Source organism: Pholis gunnellus, assembly GCF_910591455.1.
Source record: "Pholis gunnellus genome assembly, chromosome: 8".
NCBI classification, from domain to species: domain Eukaryota; kingdom Metazoa; phylum Chordata; class Actinopteri; order Perciformes; family Pholidae; genus Pholis; species Pholis gunnellus.
The window spans coordinates 22130362-22152939 of record NC_136534.1 but is presented as its reverse complement, the minus strand read 5'-3'; the positions used below and the strand labels follow the sequence as shown (position 1 = coordinate 22152939).

At 43.1% G+C, this 22578-nt stretch overlaps 1 protein-coding gene across 2 annotated transcripts in view; it reads right to left on the bottom strand.

Annotated features, from left to right (window-relative positions):
• Positions 1 to 22578, bottom strand: part of gabbr1a (gamma-aminobutyric acid (GABA) B receptor, 1a) — a gene marked incomplete at both ends in the record, with an annotated part of 54426 nt that overhangs the window by 15454 nt on the left and 16394 nt on the right. For both annotated transcript variants that reach the window (XM_079164902.1, XM_079164903.1), the window contains 8 exons: positions 3443 to 3520; positions 4422 to 4485; positions 5932 to 6177; positions 9573 to 9764; positions 9995 to 10060; positions 10347 to 10448; positions 11118 to 11288; positions 15792 to 15926. In XM_079164902.1, coding sequence (XP_079021028.1) covers positions 3443 to 3520; positions 4422 to 4485; positions 5932 to 6177; positions 9573 to 9764; positions 9995 to 10060; positions 10347 to 10448; positions 11118 to 11288; positions 15792 to 15926 — 1054 coding nt within the window. The remainder of the gene's footprint in view (positions 1 to 3442; positions 3521 to 4421; positions 4486 to 5931; positions 6178 to 9572; positions 9765 to 9994; positions 10061 to 10346; positions 10449 to 11117; positions 11289 to 15791; positions 15927 to 22578) is intronic.

The window sequence follows — 22578 nt, the reverse complement described above, 5'->3', positions numbered from 1 at the left end:
TTGTGTATGTGTGCAAGTGTGTGTGTGCACTCCCGAGTATGCCAATATGGACTGTACCTGTATACAGTATATATGTATGCATGATAAGCCCCTATACAGTGAGCATGAATGCTCATGAGCGTGCATTTGAGTGCAGGGAAGAATTATGTGTGCATACAGTGGGATTAATGTGTGTTTGGTGTGTGTGTGTGTGAGAGAAATAGAGGGTGACAGAGTGTGTGTGTGTATGTGTGTGTGTGCATGTCAGAGGGGAAGCAGAGCAGGAGCGTCAGCGCCGCGTGAAGCTGATGTGTCAGATGTCAGAGAACAGTGTCAGAGTGTCGCCCCCTCGAGGGTCGCAGGGTGTCGTGCTCTCTGTTTAGATGCTCGTCACTGCCGTCACACAACCGAGCGGCGTCTGGTGTCACCTGACTGAGGAATGACGATATAAGCAGGTCTCTTTCTGCAGACGTTTTAATGCCACACGGGGTGCAATTTATACGTTGCGGCCGAAGTATGTTTGGAAAACCAGAAGGGACGATATGGCCTTGAATAATTTATTTTAGCACTTCTCCAGCAATATGCCACAATCATTCCCTAATGATATAATCAATGTTGTTAATGCGACTTGGACCCGGATAACCACAAGAAAATCATCCAAGTTTTTTCCTAAAATCAACAGTTGCACACGATGAGCTAGCTACTATACAAGAAAAAATAGTTCAGACTTCTGAGAATAAAGTTAAAGACTTTTCAATACCTTCGAAGGCATCTTTAAAGCAAACTGAATGCAATGCTTTTTAACCTGCAGACACCCTGTATACGCAAACGCTTCAAGTTATGCTTTCCACATGAAGCATAAAGAAAACGTGTTGTTTCTGAGAGTGTTTCGAGAACGAGAAGTGTTTGTCCATCTGTGCAATCTACAGCATATTATCTACTTCATGAGCTACACACACGAGAGCCTTCAGACCTGACAGCGTGCACAACACATGTCGATGTGTTGAACAGCACAAATGTGCAGTGACCTGAACTCGTCACATACATACTGTATGTGTTTTGAAAGCTAGGACCAGGTGTGACATACACCACCAGGGTTAAAACCAGAAACATGTAAAAGAGGGCAGAAGTAAGAAAACCTCATTAAAATCCTGTTGAGACAACGCTAACAACTAAAAGTTCAGCCTTCTCAAAAGCAGCGTGGCACGCTTCATATGTGTCCATAAGGTTTGTTGTTGTTTTGAAAAGTAAAACGAGTCCATGTGTGTGGAGTTGCAGTGAGCAGGACAAAGTGGACCGAAGCTTAGTGGAATCTAATAAATCACCTCTACTGATGTGACTGAACAACTGTTTCTCACTCTTTTAAGAAACATCTCATTTGTTCTTCCTTTTACTCGGTCTTTATCTTTGCTTTAATGGAGTATAACTTAAAGTTTGGTTATTTGAACTTATTTTATTCTTATCTTTACATTTTTTTTTGTATTTTAATATTTTAACTATTAATTAATTTGTTTAAATATCTCATATACAATTTGACATAAAGCACACATGTATTCTATACACATCTATTAAGCATAAAAGAGGAAGACTGTATATGTGAATGAATGAAACATGGAACAGTAATAATTAACGTTGCGCTCGCGCGCGTGTGTGTGTGTGTGTGTGTGTGTGCGTGTGTGTGTGCACATGTGTTGACCGTCCATTCAGTCGACGCGTTCAAACTCTCCCCCGTCCTTGATCAAGGAATCAGGACAGGGTGTTGCCATGGAGACGCAGCTCTATAACAGTTGCCACAGCGATTAGAAGAAGAGCTGAGAGCTGAAGTGGTTGTTAGGGTGACCGTGAAGAGAGTGAGAAAGTGAGGCAGGGAGGCGCCTGGTAAACACACAGGGAAACAAACGGCGGGGTTAAGTTGCGAAACCCCCCCCCCCCCCCCGTGTGTGTGTGCTCCACCCTGTCAAAAGAAAAACCTGCTCCAGAGAGCAGAAAATTACTCTTTTCCTCTCAACAAGTAGATGTCAGATGGATGTGTCTTTATTTGGTAAACAGTGAAACCCAGTCAACAAAACTCCACTCTGAGTAGTAGAGGGAGGAAGTTTCAACCCCGCGGGTTTTAACCGGGCTAACACCAAGTCGGCCATGTTGCGACGAGCCAAACTAAAGAGCTGGCAGCCAACCTGGTGAAGGACATGATAACTACATGCATACAGGTCACACGTCCCTCGCCACTGATGCTGACCTGGAATCGCTACCTCTTCTGGGTTCAGTTAAGCCGTGGCAACTGATCATTTCCTTAAAAGCCTAAAAAAAGGCGTCTCTCTACGGACCACCGGGGCGTGCAGGATTGATTAGTGGCACAAGTATGTCACCTCCCCAGGGAGGGACGGGCCAGTAAACAACCACAGAATTGGTCTTGGTGTCTGAGGAAAATCAGCAGTAATAGGTTTTCACAGAAAACTAGAATACGGACAGCAGGAGTTTAGAGAGAAGGTTCTGGTTTGTGTGACATGAGCTCGAGCGCCTTCATTTGGCAGAAGGACTTAAAAACAAAGTTTGGTTGTGAGGCTCGAGGTGTGCAGGGCGAGACGTGAGGCGAAAGGTGAAAAAGACAGGTGTGTGCCGGAGTTCGTAAAACAACAGGAAGGTGTTGTATTTGGTTTGCCCCACTTACCAACTCGGTCAGCAGTTGGAGCTGCAGCAGTGGCTGTGACACACAGCTCGTGGAGGCAATTAAGGTTTAAAATCCTTTTCAAAGCGGCCGATTTCTGCAGTTTGCTCCTAAACTTGCCCTCTTTCTCGAAGTCACAACTCAACAGTCGAATCTAAAACTACAGACGTGATCTGAACACACACATATCTTCAGATTGAGCACTTTCTGAGGATCTCATGATCTCCAATGTGCATCAGAAATCTACTACAAAAAATATGCTCCTTATATTCCAAAACCTCAGTACCAAAGTAATGCAGTGATAGTTGTCCGTACATAAGTGGGTTCATTGCAAACAGGAACTGCAAATAGCTATTAAAGGCATACTTTTAATGGTTTCAGTTTGCCAAAATGTTAACAAATCTGGGCTAAAGTGTTGGGGAGGCGCAGTTGTCTTGATCGTGTCTCAGGGTGAACCCACAGTGTTAGACATTTAAACATCTCCTGGATTAGCCAGTGAAACTAGCACTGCACTAACAACATTTTAACACATGTTGGAGAGGGAGTGAGCAGGCGGCTCTTTTTGGTCGAGCATCACACTCCAAATAACTAGCTTCAACACAATTAGGGGTTAGAGAAAATCCAGCGCGATTGTATGTCATTTACACAGTAGAGAAAGTCTAAATCGAGCCACACCGAGGAGGTCTAATGTCAAGGTCCAGAAATGTGAACCCCGATGACTCACGGCATGACAGACGAGACATAAACATAGACACGGGAAGCTGGGCGAAGACAGTGTCATGAACTCCATCTCACCTATCCAAACATCATTGCCAAACCAGGAGAGGTTCTTCTGGGAGCTGTCATAGTAACCGATCTTCTTGTAACTGCCTCCTAGACGATTGGGACAGAAAGAAAAGCAAAAAAATATAGTGAGCAAGTCAAATAAAAGCACAAAAGTCAGAGAGAAAGACAGTTTAATTAGTGATGCTTGTGTAATTAATTACCTTACCTGGTGGTTTATTTTGGGAGGGGGGGTTTGCTTTTTATTCATAAAACCACTTTCTAGCTATTTCTTCATCATTCCTCTGCTTTCATATTAATGGTACAGAAAAGGCACACAATGAACAGATAAAAGGAATGAGGGATGAAAATGTGCATAAAGAAGGGCAAACAAAGAAGCACCAAGGGGAGAAAGAAGGAGAAAAGGAAGGAGACAAAAAAAAAAAGGAGCTTATGTGGCAGTCTTGACCGGGAATACTGATGAGGTCCCACAGTGATTCAGGGATGCAAGTCAGGTCGTCTCATTGTGGATGTCAAATTACCTCGACACCACAACAGGAAATATGAGACAGAGTGCGAGGGGAAAGAGGCAGGATTATAAATCCTCATCCTTTAGGGCGCCAAAGGGAACAGAGGTAGAAAATAATCCTCAACCTTATCCTGTGCGGGGAAACTCATTAAGTCACTGGTGACAAATAGGATGCCATTTCCAGAAACGGCTTAAAACGGAGGCTTGTGCCCAATTAGAGCGAAGCCTTGAGTCAACACATTCCTGCATCAAGCCCATTCGCGTGTGCAATTATAGGATATCGAGACCAATCGGCAGTGAATCCCGAAAACAATCCCCCTCCCAAAAAAAGAGGCTTTGCTCTGAAAAGAGCTGAAAGCAACAATCGATACGTGAGGAACACAGTCGGCTGGGATATTCTTTTTTTCTTCTTATGATAAGAGTGGCATTTACTGTTAACTGCAGTACAACATCTGTGGGAGACCAGTGTGGGAGTGTGTTTACCTTGCAGTTGCTCGATAAGAGTCATTGCCATCCTGGATCCCTGGGCGTCAAACACCACTTGGCCCTGAGACACAGACGGGAGGAAGTGTTGTTGTTTTTTTGTTTTACTGCCAATGATTAAAGGACTACTTTGACATTTTGACAAATACACTTATTTGCTTTCTAACCGAGAGTTAGATGAGAAGCTTTATACCGATCTCATTTGTGTACGCTAAATATGAAGCTACGATATGTATCTCCAAATAAAGACGTTTAATTAAATAACCTGGAGAAGCGGTTTACTTTAATCATCATGAGGCTTATCTTGACCCATCGTTGATCCCAAATGTTATCATAACTAACAGTAATGATGGATAACACCACAAAATAAGCCCAAAGTTGCCTTTATCACGTTACTTATTTTCAATTTGCACTCAGTTGCCACTTTATATCGTACACCTGTACATTCTAATGCAACCAAACAGCTCAGACATAAATTCTACCTTTAAACAGTCTATAATGTTCAGTTCTTGTTGAAACTGTAAGAGGGGTATCAACTCAACTATATGTGTATTGTTGAGATTGTACTGTTGTTTGCAGTAGTCTTGAACTGGACTGCGTTGTATTGCGAGAAACCCATTTTAGGGTCATCACATCATCTGAAAGCTGGGAACCTCAAGATTAATTGAGATGCAGCTCAGCACGTTTTTCTAGTAATAAATCTGAATTAATTAAAATAAATTGTGAAAGTGTATACAGGCTTAAAAACAATAGGATGGAGGTATTTCATGCTCACGTATGTCTCATAAGGGCGACTGTGACAGGAGGAAGAGCGGGTCGTCCACTAATCGGAAGATCACCGGTTTGGTCCAACATCAGTGTATGAATGTGAATGAGTGAATGTTGCAGTGTAGTGTAATGTGCATTCAGCGTTCGGTAGACTAGAAAGTCCATTTACCATAAGTTTTTGCAGCAATTGTGGGGTTGATATCATTTGTCACACCGATTTAGTGCAACATGTTTTTTTTGCCATTTGAGATTATCAAAAATCCTTCCAAAATACCACAATAAGACACAAAGACCTTGAAGAACATCATGTCTTTTTTTTACATTTGGAGATTTCTGCAAGAACTTTCAGCCTTTTGATGGCGAGCACGTCTGTTCTGGAAACTGCTCAGAAAAACTCTTAGTGTGAATAAACCCAGGAAAGTCATACATCCTCTGAATGCCGGCGTCCTAGGGGAGTTTATGAGGTTAAAGTAACAATATAAGCTTCATAAAGGCACAATATGTGGCAGAGCTGTCACAGGCGGGACCAACAAGGTGTCCAGGGAGAGTGTGTGAACAGTTACAGTAGTTACTTTACTAAACTTAATTCAATTATTCAGATTTGCCTTGCAGAAATAGAGGACACTCAGATCCTTATATCGTCCACAAGGACTATTTCTAAACACTCCATATTCATATCATGAACATCAATGGGATCATAAACTCTTGCTTTTTATTTTCTGTACTTCTTTTTTTCACGTACCGAAACACCTTCAAAGGAGCTCGTGTTGAGGGCCCTGTAGATCTCGGAGGTGATGTCATGGTTGTTGTAATTGAAATCCTCCAGTCGTCGGCCCTTGGCCTTCAGCGGTGCCACGGTCTTATTGAGGGCGAGGGCCAGAGCCCACACTGCATCGTAGGCTAGCGGGGCCTCCTGAAACCCGCCGGTATCCTCGGGGTTCTTCCCACCCAGACGGGACATCAAGGCGGCGATAAACTCCTGCGATGTCTAATAGACATAGGATAGAAAAGATATCAAAGAGGAGCCCTTCTGAAGAAATGCAATGCTGCAGAAATGAATAATATTAGACATTAATAAGACTATTAGTCAAAGGCAAAGAGAAGACTGTAAACGGAAGCAAGGGTTTGATCTCCTGGAGGATTTAAGAGGTAAGTCCTGAACAAACAATTACCCGCTAAGAGTTTGGGTTATTTTAGAAGAGAGATTTTCTTTCGATTTTCAACCAAGTTTTTAAACCAAGTTTTTAAGAGCTTCAAAGTGAACACAAACAAATGTTACAACATTGTTAACCCCCATGATGGAATCGAGGCTGAGGGACTACGAATGAACCCCGGCAGAGCTTTACATCTAATGTAGAGACGTAAGAGAGGTATCTTCTCATCTCACTCTCTGCAAGAAAGCGAAAACGCAATCTTTCCCAAAATGTTGAACAATTCCTTCAAACAAGCTGCACTGACTTAAGGAGGGAGCTAAGTTTGTTTCATACAGAGGCAGTTTATTGTAATATTACAGATGCTCCTTTTGCAACTTAAGGAAATTAGCCAAAGGAGAAATGCTGTTTCTATATCGGCGGTTGATTATTACTTTCTTCCCTTTAACTCATTTAATACAAGTATAATTCACTCACATCTGGATGCAGCAGGGAATTAGGAAATTAAAGATTAAAAACAAATGGAGGATTTTGAGATGTGGCCCCAGAGCAACTCTGACTGATCCTGTAGCATCTCTGTTGCTTTGAGAATTTTGTTTTAAATAGAAGTGATTTTCAACTTGAATCTAATATGTTCATTCTCTCAATTGAGTCGTTTTAGTACTGAAACACCAATAAACATGATCTCCCTCTGAAAGTGAGGAGACATGTGTGGCGGGAGATTATTGCTACCAACCATCAAGGTGTCCCTGTGGATTCTCTGAGGCCAGTTAGGGCCCACACACCCCCAATTCAGTCTTGTCAAATTCATCTCATTGAAATTCCACCTTGGCATTTGGCATTTAAATCTGCCACTACCTACTGAAAACTAGCTGACAATGTGCTCCCGCAGACCCTGCAGTACTGGCACACCAGCTTCATTCGAACGCTCTATCTAGAGAAATATGCCAATCTCAAACTTGGAAATTGAATTTGAATAGATTGACTATGAGCAAGAGTTGAGGCTGTAATTCTTATCACCCGTTGAGCAGCGCGTCAACAGCTAAATCAGCAGGTAGCGGCAGGTGCTCTATGCATATAAACAACAGCTGCTGATGAAGTGTGAGAGAGGGAAGGAGGGGGATGGTGGTGGAAAAGGTGGGGATGAGGGAATGAGAAGGAGAAGGGAAAGGTGGGTAAACAAGAAGAATGAAAGGATGATCCACCACAGACCAGCAGAGTCAGAGAAGGTCGAACAATGGGGAGAGACTTAGAGGAAGAGACAGTTTAAGAGGATTAGAGAAGGTGAACAGAGGAGAGAGCGACGGGCGAAATAGAAACGGAGAACGACTGCTACCTGAGAGGCAGAATTATAAAGGAAGACGCTCAGAAAGAGTGTGGCAGTATTGAACATCAATTTTCTACATCGGAGGTTTATGAAACATAATATTGATTCGGGTCACACACAGTTCAATCAAGCTATGACATCACTGTTCTAAACACACACAAGAACTAATCTCGGGGGAATCGATCCATTTTAGATGGATGGCGGCGGAAGACGTTCGTTATGGATACGGATAAGAAGAGCTGAACAGCTAGAAAGAGTAATGTTGATCACAAGACCTCAAACTACAGGAACAGAAAATCCAAGAAGGACGATATCACGGTGTCAGTGACTAACAAGCCAGCGCTAGAAAATATCATATTTTACTGTGTTTTAGAGCTTATTATTTATTTTTAATTCAGCGGAAAAAAACAACCATCTAGGAATTTGTCCCTGTTTATTTTGATTATTAAACACACTAGAGGCCCTATCTTTAGGGTGTCGCAGCGCAACTTGTCGTTGCTTTTTTTCAGACCGACGCAGTTGTCATTTTCACACCAAGCTCCCGGCACGTTGTTTAAGTAGCAAATGTACGCGCGCCAATCTGTGCGCCCCGTGGGCGTGTTGGTCTTAAAATGAGGTGTGGTCGGACACATAACAGCGCTTTTCCTCCTCAGTTAAATAGGTTGTCGGTGCATGTGCTCATATGCAGTCAAATTTAATTACTGATGGGACTGTTGATTGGCAGATGGCAGAGAGTCCACCGGCCAAGGACCACGCCTGTCCATTCCCTCCCTCCACAATATATCACGACAACATGAATTCAGCATCCCCGATCAATGGACAGAGACAAATACTAAACAGAGTGCCCTCTTAATCAGTAACTCCAGATACAAAAAGCAGGCTACAGTATTCTTTTTTATTACTATACTATTTGCTGGTGTTTAGCCTTTCAAAAGCATAATTTTTACTGCAGAAAACTGCTCAATTGTCCAATTTGCGGAATCCGGCATTTAAATAGCAATGCAAGGGAATGGGAAATGACACGCTGGTTTGATTTATGTTACGCCCGAAACAAGCTATGATTAATTAAGAGATTAAATACAGCCCCTTTGCCCCTTGCGTAATACTTTGCACTCAGCTAACGCGCCGTTTAACTGAACATTTTGCTTTGTTTTGGAGATCATTCAAATAGGGCCCTAAGAGTTAGAGGCTTGACTTCAGCCCAGCAGAAAACAGGCGAATGTTCCATCGGTTTTGCAGGTCTTGCAAAGAAATTTGCAATACTTTGCAGACTCTGGTACATAATCAGCATCACATTTGGAATTTATCATAATTTCTTTGTCACCTTTTGGGTGCATGGAGAGACATGAAATACAGGTGTTAATTAGTGTAAACCAACGTGTTTCTTTTCTGAGAATCTGGTATTTTTCCATTAAAATCAGTTAATGGAGTTTACTAATGCGTTTGAGGGTTGTAAGCACAGCACTTCATGATGGATTTACAGACGTCTGTGCAATGTTTCCCTTCCTTTTATTACTTTTCGTATGTAATTATTTGGATTCCCTGATTGCTTTCTGTATTGACTCATCAATACGATCCCCAGTTTCTGTGCTATGTTGTATTTGCAGCTTCCCATGTATTTGCACATTGGGAAATACAATCGGGAACTCCATGTCCCATGTGTACTTGTATGACAGAGTACTATTTGATGTCATTATACGCTCATTAAACAATTGCATTGGGCCTAAGAGCCTTAAGTATTTTGTATTGTGATAAGATTCTTCTTAAGACGTATTTTTTTGTCGATTACAGGAACAAAGAAGATGTTTGAAGCTGTTGATGTTGCAATTCCTTTCCACGGATTAACATGATTGAATATAATTATTACAGTAGAGGGAGAGAGAATAGTGTTTTGTGTGTTCGCACCATGTTGGAGACGCCGCGGACCGTCTCAGGGTTCAGCATGACGATCTCGGTGGTCACGTGTCCCTCCACGGCCTCCGTCATGTTCTCCACTGTACAGTTGATAGCTGGGTCTTTGATCTTGTACCAGTTGTCTGCGTACCAGCCTATCAGGAACCACACAACCTTCTTCCCGTAGAGCTTCTCCTTGAACACCTGCAGCAGGGAGGGAGGGAGGCAGACATGGAGGGTGGATGAAGGGAGGGAGAGAATGATAAATAAGCATGAGGAGAATTATTCCCAGAGATGTGTTGAGCATGTTGTATCACTGCCAAACAAGGATATCCATTCAGACATTCCACCAGCTCATTACAGAGCACAATTTCTGCTAATAGCCAAGTCAGGTTTAATCTATTGGGATCCATTGAGCGAGAAAAGGAACTAACCTCACAAAACACCTTCCTGGCTTCGGTCTCATAAAAGAGCCCCACAATGATCCGTGCATCTTGGCGCTGCGTCAAAACATGAAGACAAAACATTGCTTAGTTTCATTAGGAGCAACAATATCGCTCCACTATAGCACAGCTTGATGTGGCAGCGCAGAGGGCCAAAGTTCCTGCTGCTTCGCAGGACGGCACGTACTGCTGTTCGGGAGCTGCTAATTAGCATGGCGCATTAATTTCCTCTATCAAATCGCCTCTATGCTAATGGTATCGTGTGCAGCTGTGAGGAGGAAGGAGGAAGGAGGAGGGGGAAGAAAGACGACCAGCAGCTGAGGTGAATTTTTAATCAAAGCACCTTGAGGTTCTTGACAGCGACAGCCGGGTCGGTGAGGAAACTCTGGCGAACGCTGATCTCGATGCCTGCCTCCTTCGTCCTTTGCTCCAGATCGTCTAGAGTCTGCGAGATGAAAGGGAAGGACAGAGGGAGACAGACAGGGAGAGGGGGGGGGAGAGGGGGGGGAGGTTAGAGAGGCAGCTGAACCGAGACAGAGAGAGGTGCCGGGTTGAGATTGTAGAGAAAGACAAAAGGAAAGCATAAAGTCTGTAGAGACGGAGAGAAAATCTGAAGCGTATATGAGAAATGTCAAAAGAGGGATAGACAGTGTGTTCGATAAACAATAGATTTTTAGACAAAACACGAGTTGAAAGCAGAAAAGAAGAATGTGTGAAGGTAGAGGAAAGAATGTGGGAGAGCGATCATTAACCTCCATTACAGCAACCAACTCAAGTGTCACGGTATCGACCTCCCTGCCTGGTAAAGATATATGGCCTGATCAATATTGATCACAACCAATGCTCACACAACAAATTACTTCAAAAATCCTCAATCAATCGCCTGGAGAGATTGAAGAAATATTGCATGGCCTGAGAACACAACAGCTCTCATAAACAAACCTACAGAGGCAGACAGGCAATAAGGAAACCCGACACTTTACCAGGAATGATGGAGCAAGGAAGTAAGGACGAGTGACAAAAAAAAAACCAAGTGAAGAAGATTAAAGACAGAGTTGGAGATAAAACGAAGGCGTCAAATTGAAGGTGAGATGGTGAGATTAAAGGTACTGACTGAGGTGAAGACTTCGGTGGTCTGCTGGATGGTGGCGATGCGGGTCCACTTCCACTTCTGGAAGAGTCGCACCCTGGTGGGGTTGTGAAGGGTGGCAGACGGGTGGGTGCGGAAAAAGGTGGGGAAGCGCTGGCGGTTGGACAGGGCCGGCGAGCTGGAGCCATAGGACAGCTGGGAAACATAAGGAAATAAAAAAAAGAGGTAAAAATAAGGCAGGAATGATAGAGAAGTTTAGGGGGAAAATATACTTCTGACGGTCCATCGGTAGTAGAACAGACTTCAATCAAAATGTATTCAAATCTGGACTCTCTTGTTCCTCCCCTGTACACAGTGTTCTTTGATGGCGACTGGTTCAAACAGCGAACAACAGAGAGGAAAGCCAGCAAAAAGACTGAGAACCAGAGAGACAATCCCCGCTCCCATTTTCTCATTTTCATCCACACCCGCTCCCTCCTTTTAGCTTCCCTCAGGCTTATCAGGTGTGCAGATAAACACTTTCATTTCAACAACAAAAATGAAACACTGCATGCAGGATTTACCATGCATACATTGCCGTGAAATTGTGATGACACATTCTGCGATTACAAACCAAACTAACAAAAAAAAAGGATCTAATTATTGTTGTGATCATCTGCTTCTTTCTTTTGGACCCGTAACATTTTAATTTCAGGCACAAATCCCACAAGACGCAGACTGCTTCGATGTGTGTCCAAAACAGCAGGGATGAGGTGGATTGGTGGAAAATCCAGACGGAAACAGGGAGAAACTGAGAGTTGCTCTAACAATTAGTTTCACAGTGACTAATAAAATAATAAAATCCTTAATGGGTCTCCTTTACAACGACGAACGTGGAGTTACATTACAGATCAGCATAGCGTCCTCCCCAGCACCATTACCTACTCAACCCTGGGAAGTTAACCAATGGGAGCGGGGGGGGGTTTGATGTTAGATGACAAATGTCGTGTACAATGGGGACTCCCCACAATAACAAATCCCTGTGGGCACAGGCTGGTAGACGGAGGCGTAAATACGAAGGAAGGGGAGCGAATCAGGACGTGACAGCTGATCTGGGCGCGGCATTGAAAGATGTGGAGAAACCAGTAGCTTCGGTGGGTGACACATGTTCAGTAATAAACATGCTAGGTGTTCATAACATGAGCACACGCAGACTGTGTGACGGGAGTTCATTGACAGAAAATCATATTTTCATTAAGGTCAGAAAGTAATTTGTTTCCATAATCTATTTAGCACGTCAACTCTTTTTTGGCAAAGGCAAAAACCACCTGAAGCAAGCTTGAACACTTTTGAATTCCATATTTTCTAATGCGATGCTATTAAAATTGGGTTTCTGAAAACATGGCTACTGGGGGCCACTACAGGGCAGATGTGGAACAGCAGGAATTTGACATGACACGAGATGTTTATGACGGAAAAAAACGTGAAAGGAACAACAATGTGCAAAAACAAAAGTAGCCATTGTGACAGCTGTCTAACGTCTGACGTGTTCCTTCATTACCATGAAGACAGCCATTGTTTTAAATTGTGTGTAAATCCCACACACACACACACACACACACACACACACACACACACACACACACACACAGTCCTGTAAATACTCACTCAAGCACCAAAGTTTCATTAATCCAATGCATGTAAATGGATTGTTGTTGGTGAGAGTCTTCAGCCATGCTAACAGCATGTAAATGCTAATGTCAGTGTGATAACATGCTTAGAATGACACTGCTGATGTTTGGCAGTTAATATTTACCAGGTTCACCATCTTGGTTTCGAATGCTAACGTTTGCTAATTTGCGACAAACACAAAGTACAGCTGAGGCTGATAGGAATGGCATTAGTTTTGAAGTGACGACACAAATGGGCAAATAGGTGGATCGTTTGTGGACCTGAAGCGGGCCTCGGTGACGCAGCAGAGCAGACTGCTGGAAGCTAGCAACCTGGTGCGGCCACCTGTCACTCAAAACAGCCACGTCCTTAATTAGGTCTAACTTTCAGCCTTTATAAATTCTAAACGGGTGATTTCTATAAAAATCCGTCCCCCGCCAGTTTTCATGAACAGGGACAAAAGCTGTAGAAACCAGAACAGTTTTTTTGTACCAGGTTTTAACCATGCTTATTTCTGCTGTTAAGTTGGACATTTTAACATGGTGATCTATGGGGATCGACTCGCGTTTGAAGCCATCCACAAGTGGCCAATTGAGGAACTGCAGTTTTTGGTGCTTCTACGTTGGCTTCATGTCTAAGCTCTGGAGGTTGCTGCTTGGCTAACAGTTTCAACTTATAAACAGTAGAGTGTCTGTATCCTGAGTCAGAAATGAAATGATGATAGTTCAATATCTCGAACCAAATATAAGAGATAAAACCAACAGAAAACTAACATGGCTGTATGACTTTTTGTACCAGACCCATTTTATAGTTTTTGCAATCTGGTTTTGGCGAGGGTTACATTAGCACCACGCCGGTAGAATTTTATCATTTAATTGTCAAAAGCCAGACAAACAAGGAGCTGCACCTTTTCCCTGAGTTAACACTCAAATAAACCTCCACCAGACACAAAAACAGTGACAAAACTAAAATGTAGCAAAAAGCAGAAAGCTGTGGCAGAAATAGACCGATGTAGCAGCAGTCAGCAACAGACAGGCAAAGTTCCACATTGAAAGCTTCCCAAAAACCACAAACAATTCTCAGTTCCTCAGTTCTCCGATAGCCTTGTAGTAGTAGATCAATGCCTGTCTACGGCTTACAGTGCGTTTAGAAAGGGAGATGGGGTATCGAATTAACACTGTGCCAAGAGGAGCCGATCGAGAGCCCCTTCTTGATCAGCGTCCAGAAACGGAGGTTGCTTTTGCCTCCCCTGGCGAGCTGATGAGGCTGTTTGACATGCGAGGAGGCTTCTGCAGGCAGGCAGCATACAGAAATAATTGAGTGTGGCGGTTAGGAGTTTGTGCCAGTGGTGGCGTGTAGTAAAGAGAGACAGATCCCTTTGTGTGCGGGGAGAATCGACTGCTCGAGCTCAGGGAGCGAGGCGGAAATGGAGAGTGGGAGAGAAAGACGGTATGTGACGGAAAGGAGAAAGGAAGGAAGGAAGGAAGGAAGGAAGGAAGGAAAAAAGGGGGCTGAAATAGAGCATGCCAGCTCCAGGGAGCAACGACAGACAGAGCAAAGAGGAACGCAAAGAGACAAAATGTGAGAAAGAGTTTTTAATGATGAGGAAAGAAAAGGGGGACAAAGAGAGGGGGACCAGAAACGAGAAAGAGGGGCAGATGCCAAACACTAGAACTGATTGTTCTCGATGACTAATCTCTGGATGAAACTTCAATTACAGGACAAAGCTAATAAGCGGAGCGCTGTGAGTGACAGAGAGGCAGATCAAGAGGAGACGGAGAACGAGATAAACAAAATAAACTAACTGATGAAGGCATAAAAAGTGTTTCTGAAAAACAGCAGCAGCAGAAGACAGCATGAGATCCCTCACTGATTCAGAGCTCTGGGATGCGCTTGTACTTGTTATAAATGTATTATGATGCAGAATGTGATGTCAAACAATATGTTTTGTCCTGCACGTATAGTGTCGCCGTCAATGCAGTATTGTGAAACCGCCGGGTAAAGTGTTGTGTTAAGTGCCGCTAATTAAAGGCGGCGTGTGAGGTATTTGAAAATCAATAAACAACTACAGCATTGATTTGGGGAACTTAGTATAATTACCACAAGTACAAAAGATTACCATTTAGGTAAATGTCAGCTTCCAATAGCTTCCACAGTCATTTTTACATTGGTTGCCTGCACACAACGGAAAGAGTAACGAACAGAGCTTTCAGTGTCAGTTTCAAAGGTTTCTTATCAGCTCATATCCCTCCCTGTGCTATCTGTAATGAAAGAGACGATCACAGACAGACACATGGGATGAAAGGTCTTCTTCGCTGTTTGTTTGGCATCTCGCCCCTGTTCCCTGCGGAGGATCAGTGCCGTTACTTAAGACGTTTTGAACCAAAGGGTCTGAATTGTAAATGGCATTTATACAGAGCTACCATGCAGGGTAGTTTTGTTTTTTTTGTGTTCAGTTTTTGAGATGTATATCTCTTAAGATTTCAGCCTCCACTTAAATAACGTGGAGGTGAATCCACAGACCCTGCTGTGAAACCGAAGAAACAGTCTCTTTACGAAAACTGTTGACAGTGTGCTCTGTGGATATCTAGAGGAACAGGGACACTGGAGAGAGATGTTGAATTTTTAAATGTCATGTCTCGATGATATAAACCCCATAAACAAAATTCCATCCGCCTGCATTGTTTTGGGTGTGGCAGCTGAAATCTCAGCATCTGAAAACCACTCAACCAAAACATAACTGGATACTTCCAGAGGTAAGAGAAGATATAGCCCACCACTGGTAGCATTAAAAGCATGCCAACTATCGCTGGAAAACTTATATGTGATGATTCTTAAGGCCAAAACCCCCGCCAATGTCTGTGTGTTCGGATTTGACTGAGTAATGATGAAGAAGAGGTACAAATGTTGCATCTCACGTCTCACATCCCTCCGTGCGCACCCCGCCTTCAACAATTTAAAAATACTCTGGGTTAAAATAACTGGGGATTCAAAAAAGAAATGTCCTGAAAGTGTGCACTTGGGCACGAACAGTAAAGAGACACCCACCACTATGAGGTTCCACATGCGAGCAGCTTCGGCCACCAGCGTGGAGACGCCGCTGCAGCCGGGCATCAGGACGATCTTGATGGGCTCGGTGTACAGAAGGTCATACAGCAACTTGGTGGCTTCTCCGGGGTCACACTGGAAGGACAAAATGACAAAGTGTTTAATGGATGGACGGATGAACAGATCAATAATAAGGATGAGAAATGACTTGAGGTGATTGAAAGAGAGGGAGAGAGAGAGGGAAAAGGGGAATGAATCAGAGCGGGGGGGAAATGGGACAGATAAGGGTGAGGGAGACAGATGAAATGGGAGCAGAGGGTGAGGAACAAATAAGGAATGGAGCGTGGGGGATGGAGGCGACAGTAAACAGAAACAGGAAGAAGAAAACAGAAGATAAAGTAAAGGGAAATGACATAGAAGAACTAAAAGGCCAATGCAAATGTGAAGAGAAAAGGAAAGTAATACAAAAAGAGGACGAGTGAGGGAAATGCAAAGAACAAAACAGACAAGGTCAAGGAAGTGGTGGGGAAAAAAATGGCACAAAAGTAGCAGGAAATCACCAAACACGCAGATGCAAATGTGAAGGGAGAAGACAAGCTGGAGTAAGGAAAGCGAAGAGTTCACGTCCACACAGCCAGTATGTATCATCAACACACAACACGCTGTCCACAGATCAAGACATAAAAACAGAAAGACAGGCCGAAACCAAACAAAAAACGAGCCCGACGACCACAACAGCAGCCATCACAAGTCATTACAACCCTCCAATGAAGTCATTTACAGCATGTCTGGGTGGCGAGAGTGCAGCTGGAATGATCCATCACTGCTCTGTCAGCCAGATTACCGACAGGCCGTCACCGCCGCGCTGCTCATCAGAGTCACTGATAAACTGGCCTGACACATCCAATGATTCACCGTGGAAGAGGAGATGTGGCTCGCAAACACAAACACGTGCGCATGCACAGTTTTAAGAAAATACACTCCAGATGAGTGTCACAAACAATCGAACCGCGGCGGATGATGGCGGCGACCAATATGGCTCCTAATTGGGGGGTTCGTATCGGCGGCTGAATTGTCTCTTTGAGGCGGCCCTCTGCTCTCGCTGAAGAGGTAATCACCACTCAAGAACCAGGGAATATGCGGAATAGCCGGGCTTCTTATTGATTGATGTGTTTTCCATTAACTCTAGATTGGGTGGAATTATAGTGGTGTCATGTCGACGCAGAGAAAGTCAGGATGTTGTCATGCACTTAGATAATTCAATCTGAACCCAATTAAAGTCTCTGTATGGTTTTCTCCATTGGTCCATATCCATGTGGGGAATTCTGCTTGAATTACTTTTATTTTTTGGACCTTTAGTTTGTTTAAGCTGTGCATGTCGTCAAGGTGATCACTGTAGACGGCAGAAAAGGTCACAGCATCTGTAAAGTCTCCTGCATGGGCGCAGAATCAGCGGGAGATTCAGCACCCGCGGTGCAATAATACTGTGAGGTGAACAGATCGGTAGAAAAGGGCACAGCAGGGTTTTAACTGTGAGCTTAACCTGCGTCCACACTTAATATTAGTTTATGTGCTGACACTCCACTCAGTTATTTCTTAAAGCTTCTGAACCGCTTGCATTCAATAACTTTTGAAATAATGCCGTTGCAGCCACCTACACCTTACAGCTATGATTTGCGCTGCAGGGTGAAGTGGACTTAGGGCTGGGCGATATGGCCAAAGTCTTCTATCACGATATATAACATATATATATATATATTCAATATATATCAAGATACAGCATGTTTTCTTGGTAATATACTCAATAATTTATATGAAATAATGATTTTGTATAAAACCCCGTTTGTGAATTAAATACATAACAAATTATTTTGTTAGTATTTTCCCATTTTATTAAGAACTTTCGTGCAAAATATATATTTTTTTTTTCGGAAAGACTTTTATAACATTGTTGGACTCACGATGGACAGAATTTCCAAAAAAAGATCGAGAATCGAAGGACCAGAGATATCATCTATTATTATTTCATGCATTCTTCTTCCTTGTCAATAGCTGGTGCCTACATTACCAACAATTCAACTTGACTGCTGATAGTTCCTTCAGAGATTCAGGTGTGTTATGCTAGCAGCGGCTAATGTAGCCTCAGGCCTCAAGCAGAGAGGAGGAGAGGGTTACAGAAGTAAGCTCGCTTATCTCTTACTCAACACTGAACCCTAGATGTTGATGTGAAGAAGATTTAGAGGAAGCTTGATAAGTAGACCTTGACTTTTGGATATTTTGCCACAGTTATGTATTTCCAAGGTAAAGAATGAACCTCTACTCTCTATTTGTTAAAGTTAGTTTAGAGTATTTGGCAAAATGTATTCAATTTGGTCAGCTGGACAGAAATTTGATTATGCTGCAAGAGAAGTTTGAGGATTTTCTATGAATACTTTTTGCAAGTTTTTATCACTGTAATGACAAAAGTTTTAACCCATGAGCACCCACCCACGGGACACGAGCCTAAAGAAAGACTTTCATAGACTGTTACTATCAAAACGTACATGAATAAGAGCACGTAATATATATCTATAGATCAGAGTCTCATCTTTTTGGTCACTGTGGTTAAAAAAACCTGCCTTTTCATTAAAATACTCCAATGCGCAGCAGAGTACACAATAGAGGATAACTGAAACCTGTCAAATGTATAACAACCATCAACAATGTATTCAATCCTTGAAAACTGGATGTCCAAATTGATCACAAGGGATCAAAGCTCAAAGACAGTTCATTTGTTTTAATTTACACTCCACCGCAAACACCTGCGGCAATGGAAGTACAAGAAAAACCTGGAGTTAATGTCTTTGGACTCGGCTAAACTAGAGTTTTGGAATCCATGCTTGTAAAAAAGATTCCCTGAGTCTATCCCCATGCACTGCCAACCATCCTCAAACCACTGTGTTACCTGCATTCGTATCGACCGAGGAAGCAGCTTCACAATATTGATGTCGTATAGGAATAGGCAACCTTGTACAGCGCTGGGGCCGAAAGGCTGCAGGTTTTTTCCTCCCGATCAATCACTACCCCAGCTGATTTCACAGATCACTTCCTCCTCTCTGGTAAAAAATCAGCTGCAGCCTGTCGGTTGCCTTCTGCCTCATGAAAATGAATTCCTGTGTTATCTTCGAGCGAGGGAGCTGCAGATTGACGCACAGACCTTTTTTAAATACAGCTTTTCCTGGAGGTTGTTTGTGTTCCCTGTCACTGTGGCTGTGGGCTGGCTCCATGCTGAGAAGAAGCTTGTTAGCTTTCTGGTGTTACAGTGTTTTAACTATACTCTGATGAGGGCTAATTCTTTGCTGAATATCTTTTAATTATATATTAAATCTGTCATTACAACCCAACCTCACACAGCATTCAATAACAGCTTGTTTGCATACATTTTCCAAATTACTCGCAGCTTATAACGTGTAGGAATTAGAATTAAATCAGAAGGGCACTCGGAGAGCACAGACTTCTGCCAAAGCCAAGCCAAACCGAAAACACAACCTCCTTCCCCGAGGCAATGCAGATCCTGAGCTTGTAGAGCTTAGGTCATTATTTTCACCTACACAATAAACTGTTACCTCTCAACGTGTTTAGTCAATATTATTTTGTATCTTATATGGAAAAATATATCTTCATATATAATTTTAAAGATTCATTTTTTTTATTAATGTCTGACAAAACTGACAATATTCAAATATAGTTAGAGAACATTCAAATGAATGGCAAACCAATCACTAGTGAACAAACGCCCTTAAAATGCTTTATCCCTTGTCACATATTAAATAAGTCTGCCTTAGATCTTTGAACTTACGAGGTCACATTTTCATAATATGCATGGAACCGGAAATTGCAAAAGCTTCGATTTACTTTAATAATTCAGTCACTACACTTAGAGTTACTGACAGACTGTTCAGGGATATAACGAAGGTCTATTCTTGAACAAAGCTGCATCAGACTCCATACCTGAACCTTGTGTTTTGACGAGCGTTAAAAAAAGAAACTAAGAAAAAACTTTTGCTAACAAAAAGGGAAACACGGGGCAGTAAGAGGTGAAAAAGCATGCAGTATCCCTTATGAAAAAACATAGAGAGAGAAAACAGGGGTGTTGGCAGGTATGCCATAAAGGTTGAAGAATCTCTGCTATTCTTGGAGGTCTGTCTTCTACAACCCCCTGGAGCCATCACCATTTCACTTTCATTTCTAGCCCTCCTTTGCTCATGAGAGCGCCTGGATTGACGGCTCCCGATACATTCACATACACATTTACCGACACACACACACATCGCTGTGCTTCTACCTTTGAGAGGACACTTATTGACATAACGCAACCCCTAGCCCCTTACCCTGAACTTATCCACATCCACTAAATGCCTAACCCCAAATCTTAACCTGACATCAACCTAATTCCAACTTAAACCCTTTAAGTCTGAGGCCTTTGAAAAAGTGAGGACTGTCCAATAACGTCCTCACTCTCAAGGTGAACTAGATTTGGTGCTCACAAAGGTAGATGAACAAGTACACACACACACAGAAAGAGATTCGTGCATACCAGTGTGTGTACCAGTCATAAAAAATGCACTCGCTGCACAGCTACATGTGCACACATACGTGACATAGCACCGCCACCTCTCTCGCTGTCCTTGGTTTCTGAAATTCCCCGAGCCAATAACAGTGTTGTCGTTAACATGCCGATGCAGCCTTTCCAATCAGTCAAACCCAGCTTGCGAGGACCTTTGAAAGAAACCCAATGTTCCCTGGGCTGAGGAGAGCGGGTGAAGACACTGGCTCGTCCTAATACACTCTCTAATTACACTCCAGATTGAATAATATAAAAAGAGTGTGAAGAGGGGATAAGATAAGGGCCTGGGGGACAGCCTCTGTGTTGAATCTCAAAGCATGCGCAGCTACATCTACTAATTTCCTCATAATTACATCTGCCGCCCGTATTCAGGCTTGTATGCCAATGCATGACATGCATGGGGACCAGTGATGAAAACTGGTTATGCCACAGTGAATGGGGAAATGGTGTCACGGCTGCCAATTAAAATAAAGGACAAGAGTGAGGGAAGCACCTTGTTTCACCATTTCTCTGTATCTCCACTGTCTCACTCCATCACAGTTAATAATTGATCAAAGTTTGCAGTCTCGGCTTTGATATATCCATGGCAACGGCCTGCGCGGAGAGTGTGTGTCTGCACGTACAGCATGTGTGTGTGTGTGTGTGTGTGTGTACGCGTCTGTCCGTGTGTGTGTGTGTGTAGATCTCAGAAGGCTGTAAATAGTCTGATGCTGTCGCCAGAATAGCCAGAGAAACAAGCCGTTCTGCTACCACGGGGTATCTGCATCCATTAAAGGGACAGGCTGGGATTAAGTGTTGAGCTTCATGAATATTTTATGATGTTGAACAAGCTGAGAACATCGCTTGATACTCCCAAATCTAATGGTCACTGGTGTGGGAATGTGTGTTTAGGCAACCTGTCTGCCAAATCCAAGTCAAACTTTAACGCGTGCCGTTTTCTCAATGCCGCTGTTTACGAGCTGTTAGACTTGAAAGACGCGATAAAAAAAAAAAAAGTTCCTCATCGTGATAAATTCAGGTCAAGAGACTCTGCTGCGTAATTACACTTCTCCGGCTTTGATCAGGAGATGCAAACAAAGGACCAGTTACGCCCTTGTCTTAATCTCCCAGTTAAACAAAAGAGTTATTCGAGATTCGCTCCCTGACCAAACAAGAACGAGGCGTGAGCCGTCATAACTGCATGTAAATATCATAGCTAATTAATCCCTTTACATATAATAGCTTTTCAACCTCTCAGAGAATAAGATCCTGATTACTATTCCAGCCAGGTGAGACATGATTGCAATGAGAAGGTAAAAAAAAAAGAAAAAAAACACTCATTCCAAACACACTGTACCCTGAGCAATGAGCAATAAATTCCCTCCTGGACTTAATTCAAGGAATTAGCCAGCGTTGCTCAGACAATGTTCTACCAGCCTCTTTGAGCTGTTATATTCAACGGATCTGCATCTATTTATCGAGCCGGAGGCGCCAGTGACTCCTGAAGCACGGGGAGCGATGTTTTCTCCCAATCCCTATGAAATGTGCTCATGCCATTGCTTTATCTTTATGTTTATACGGCAGCTACATCTGCAGCTGCCCGCTTCACTACACTTGTAATCAGGGGGATGCACGCACACGTTTGATCTGTTTAGCATTTGATTGCAAAGAACAAGGTGTATGCGTGACACACTGGGAATAAGCATGCACTGCACTATCAGCTCTGCATACATCCAGCATATGAATTTGCACACATATTTTCACAGAGCCGAAATCTTATTTGTTTCTGTGGTTTGCTTCAAGAGTAACTGTGTTGCCATGCCAACTCTCTCTCTCTCTCTCTTTCTCTCTCTCTCTCTCTCACACACACACACACACACACACACACACATTTGCTCTCCCCCTGCTATTCTGTTTAACAGGATTCCAATGCAGAGCCTTGTACACCAATCAGAATAAAGCTCGTAGCAAATTTCTAACCAGTCCCAGTACAGTTAACTGTTTGGTGCCCCGGCCGCTCTCCAGGCATCTGTCCTGCAGCATGATTGATAATAACCCAACAGAGGGGATATCCAGTAATTGTTTTCCTGCGTCTCCACTCATCCCGCTGATGAGAAAAATGGTTCCTTTTGGAGGAAGAACTTTCAGAATAGCAATTAGGACAGGTAGCAACAAGGCGTAAATAGCAAGAGCATTTGAGTT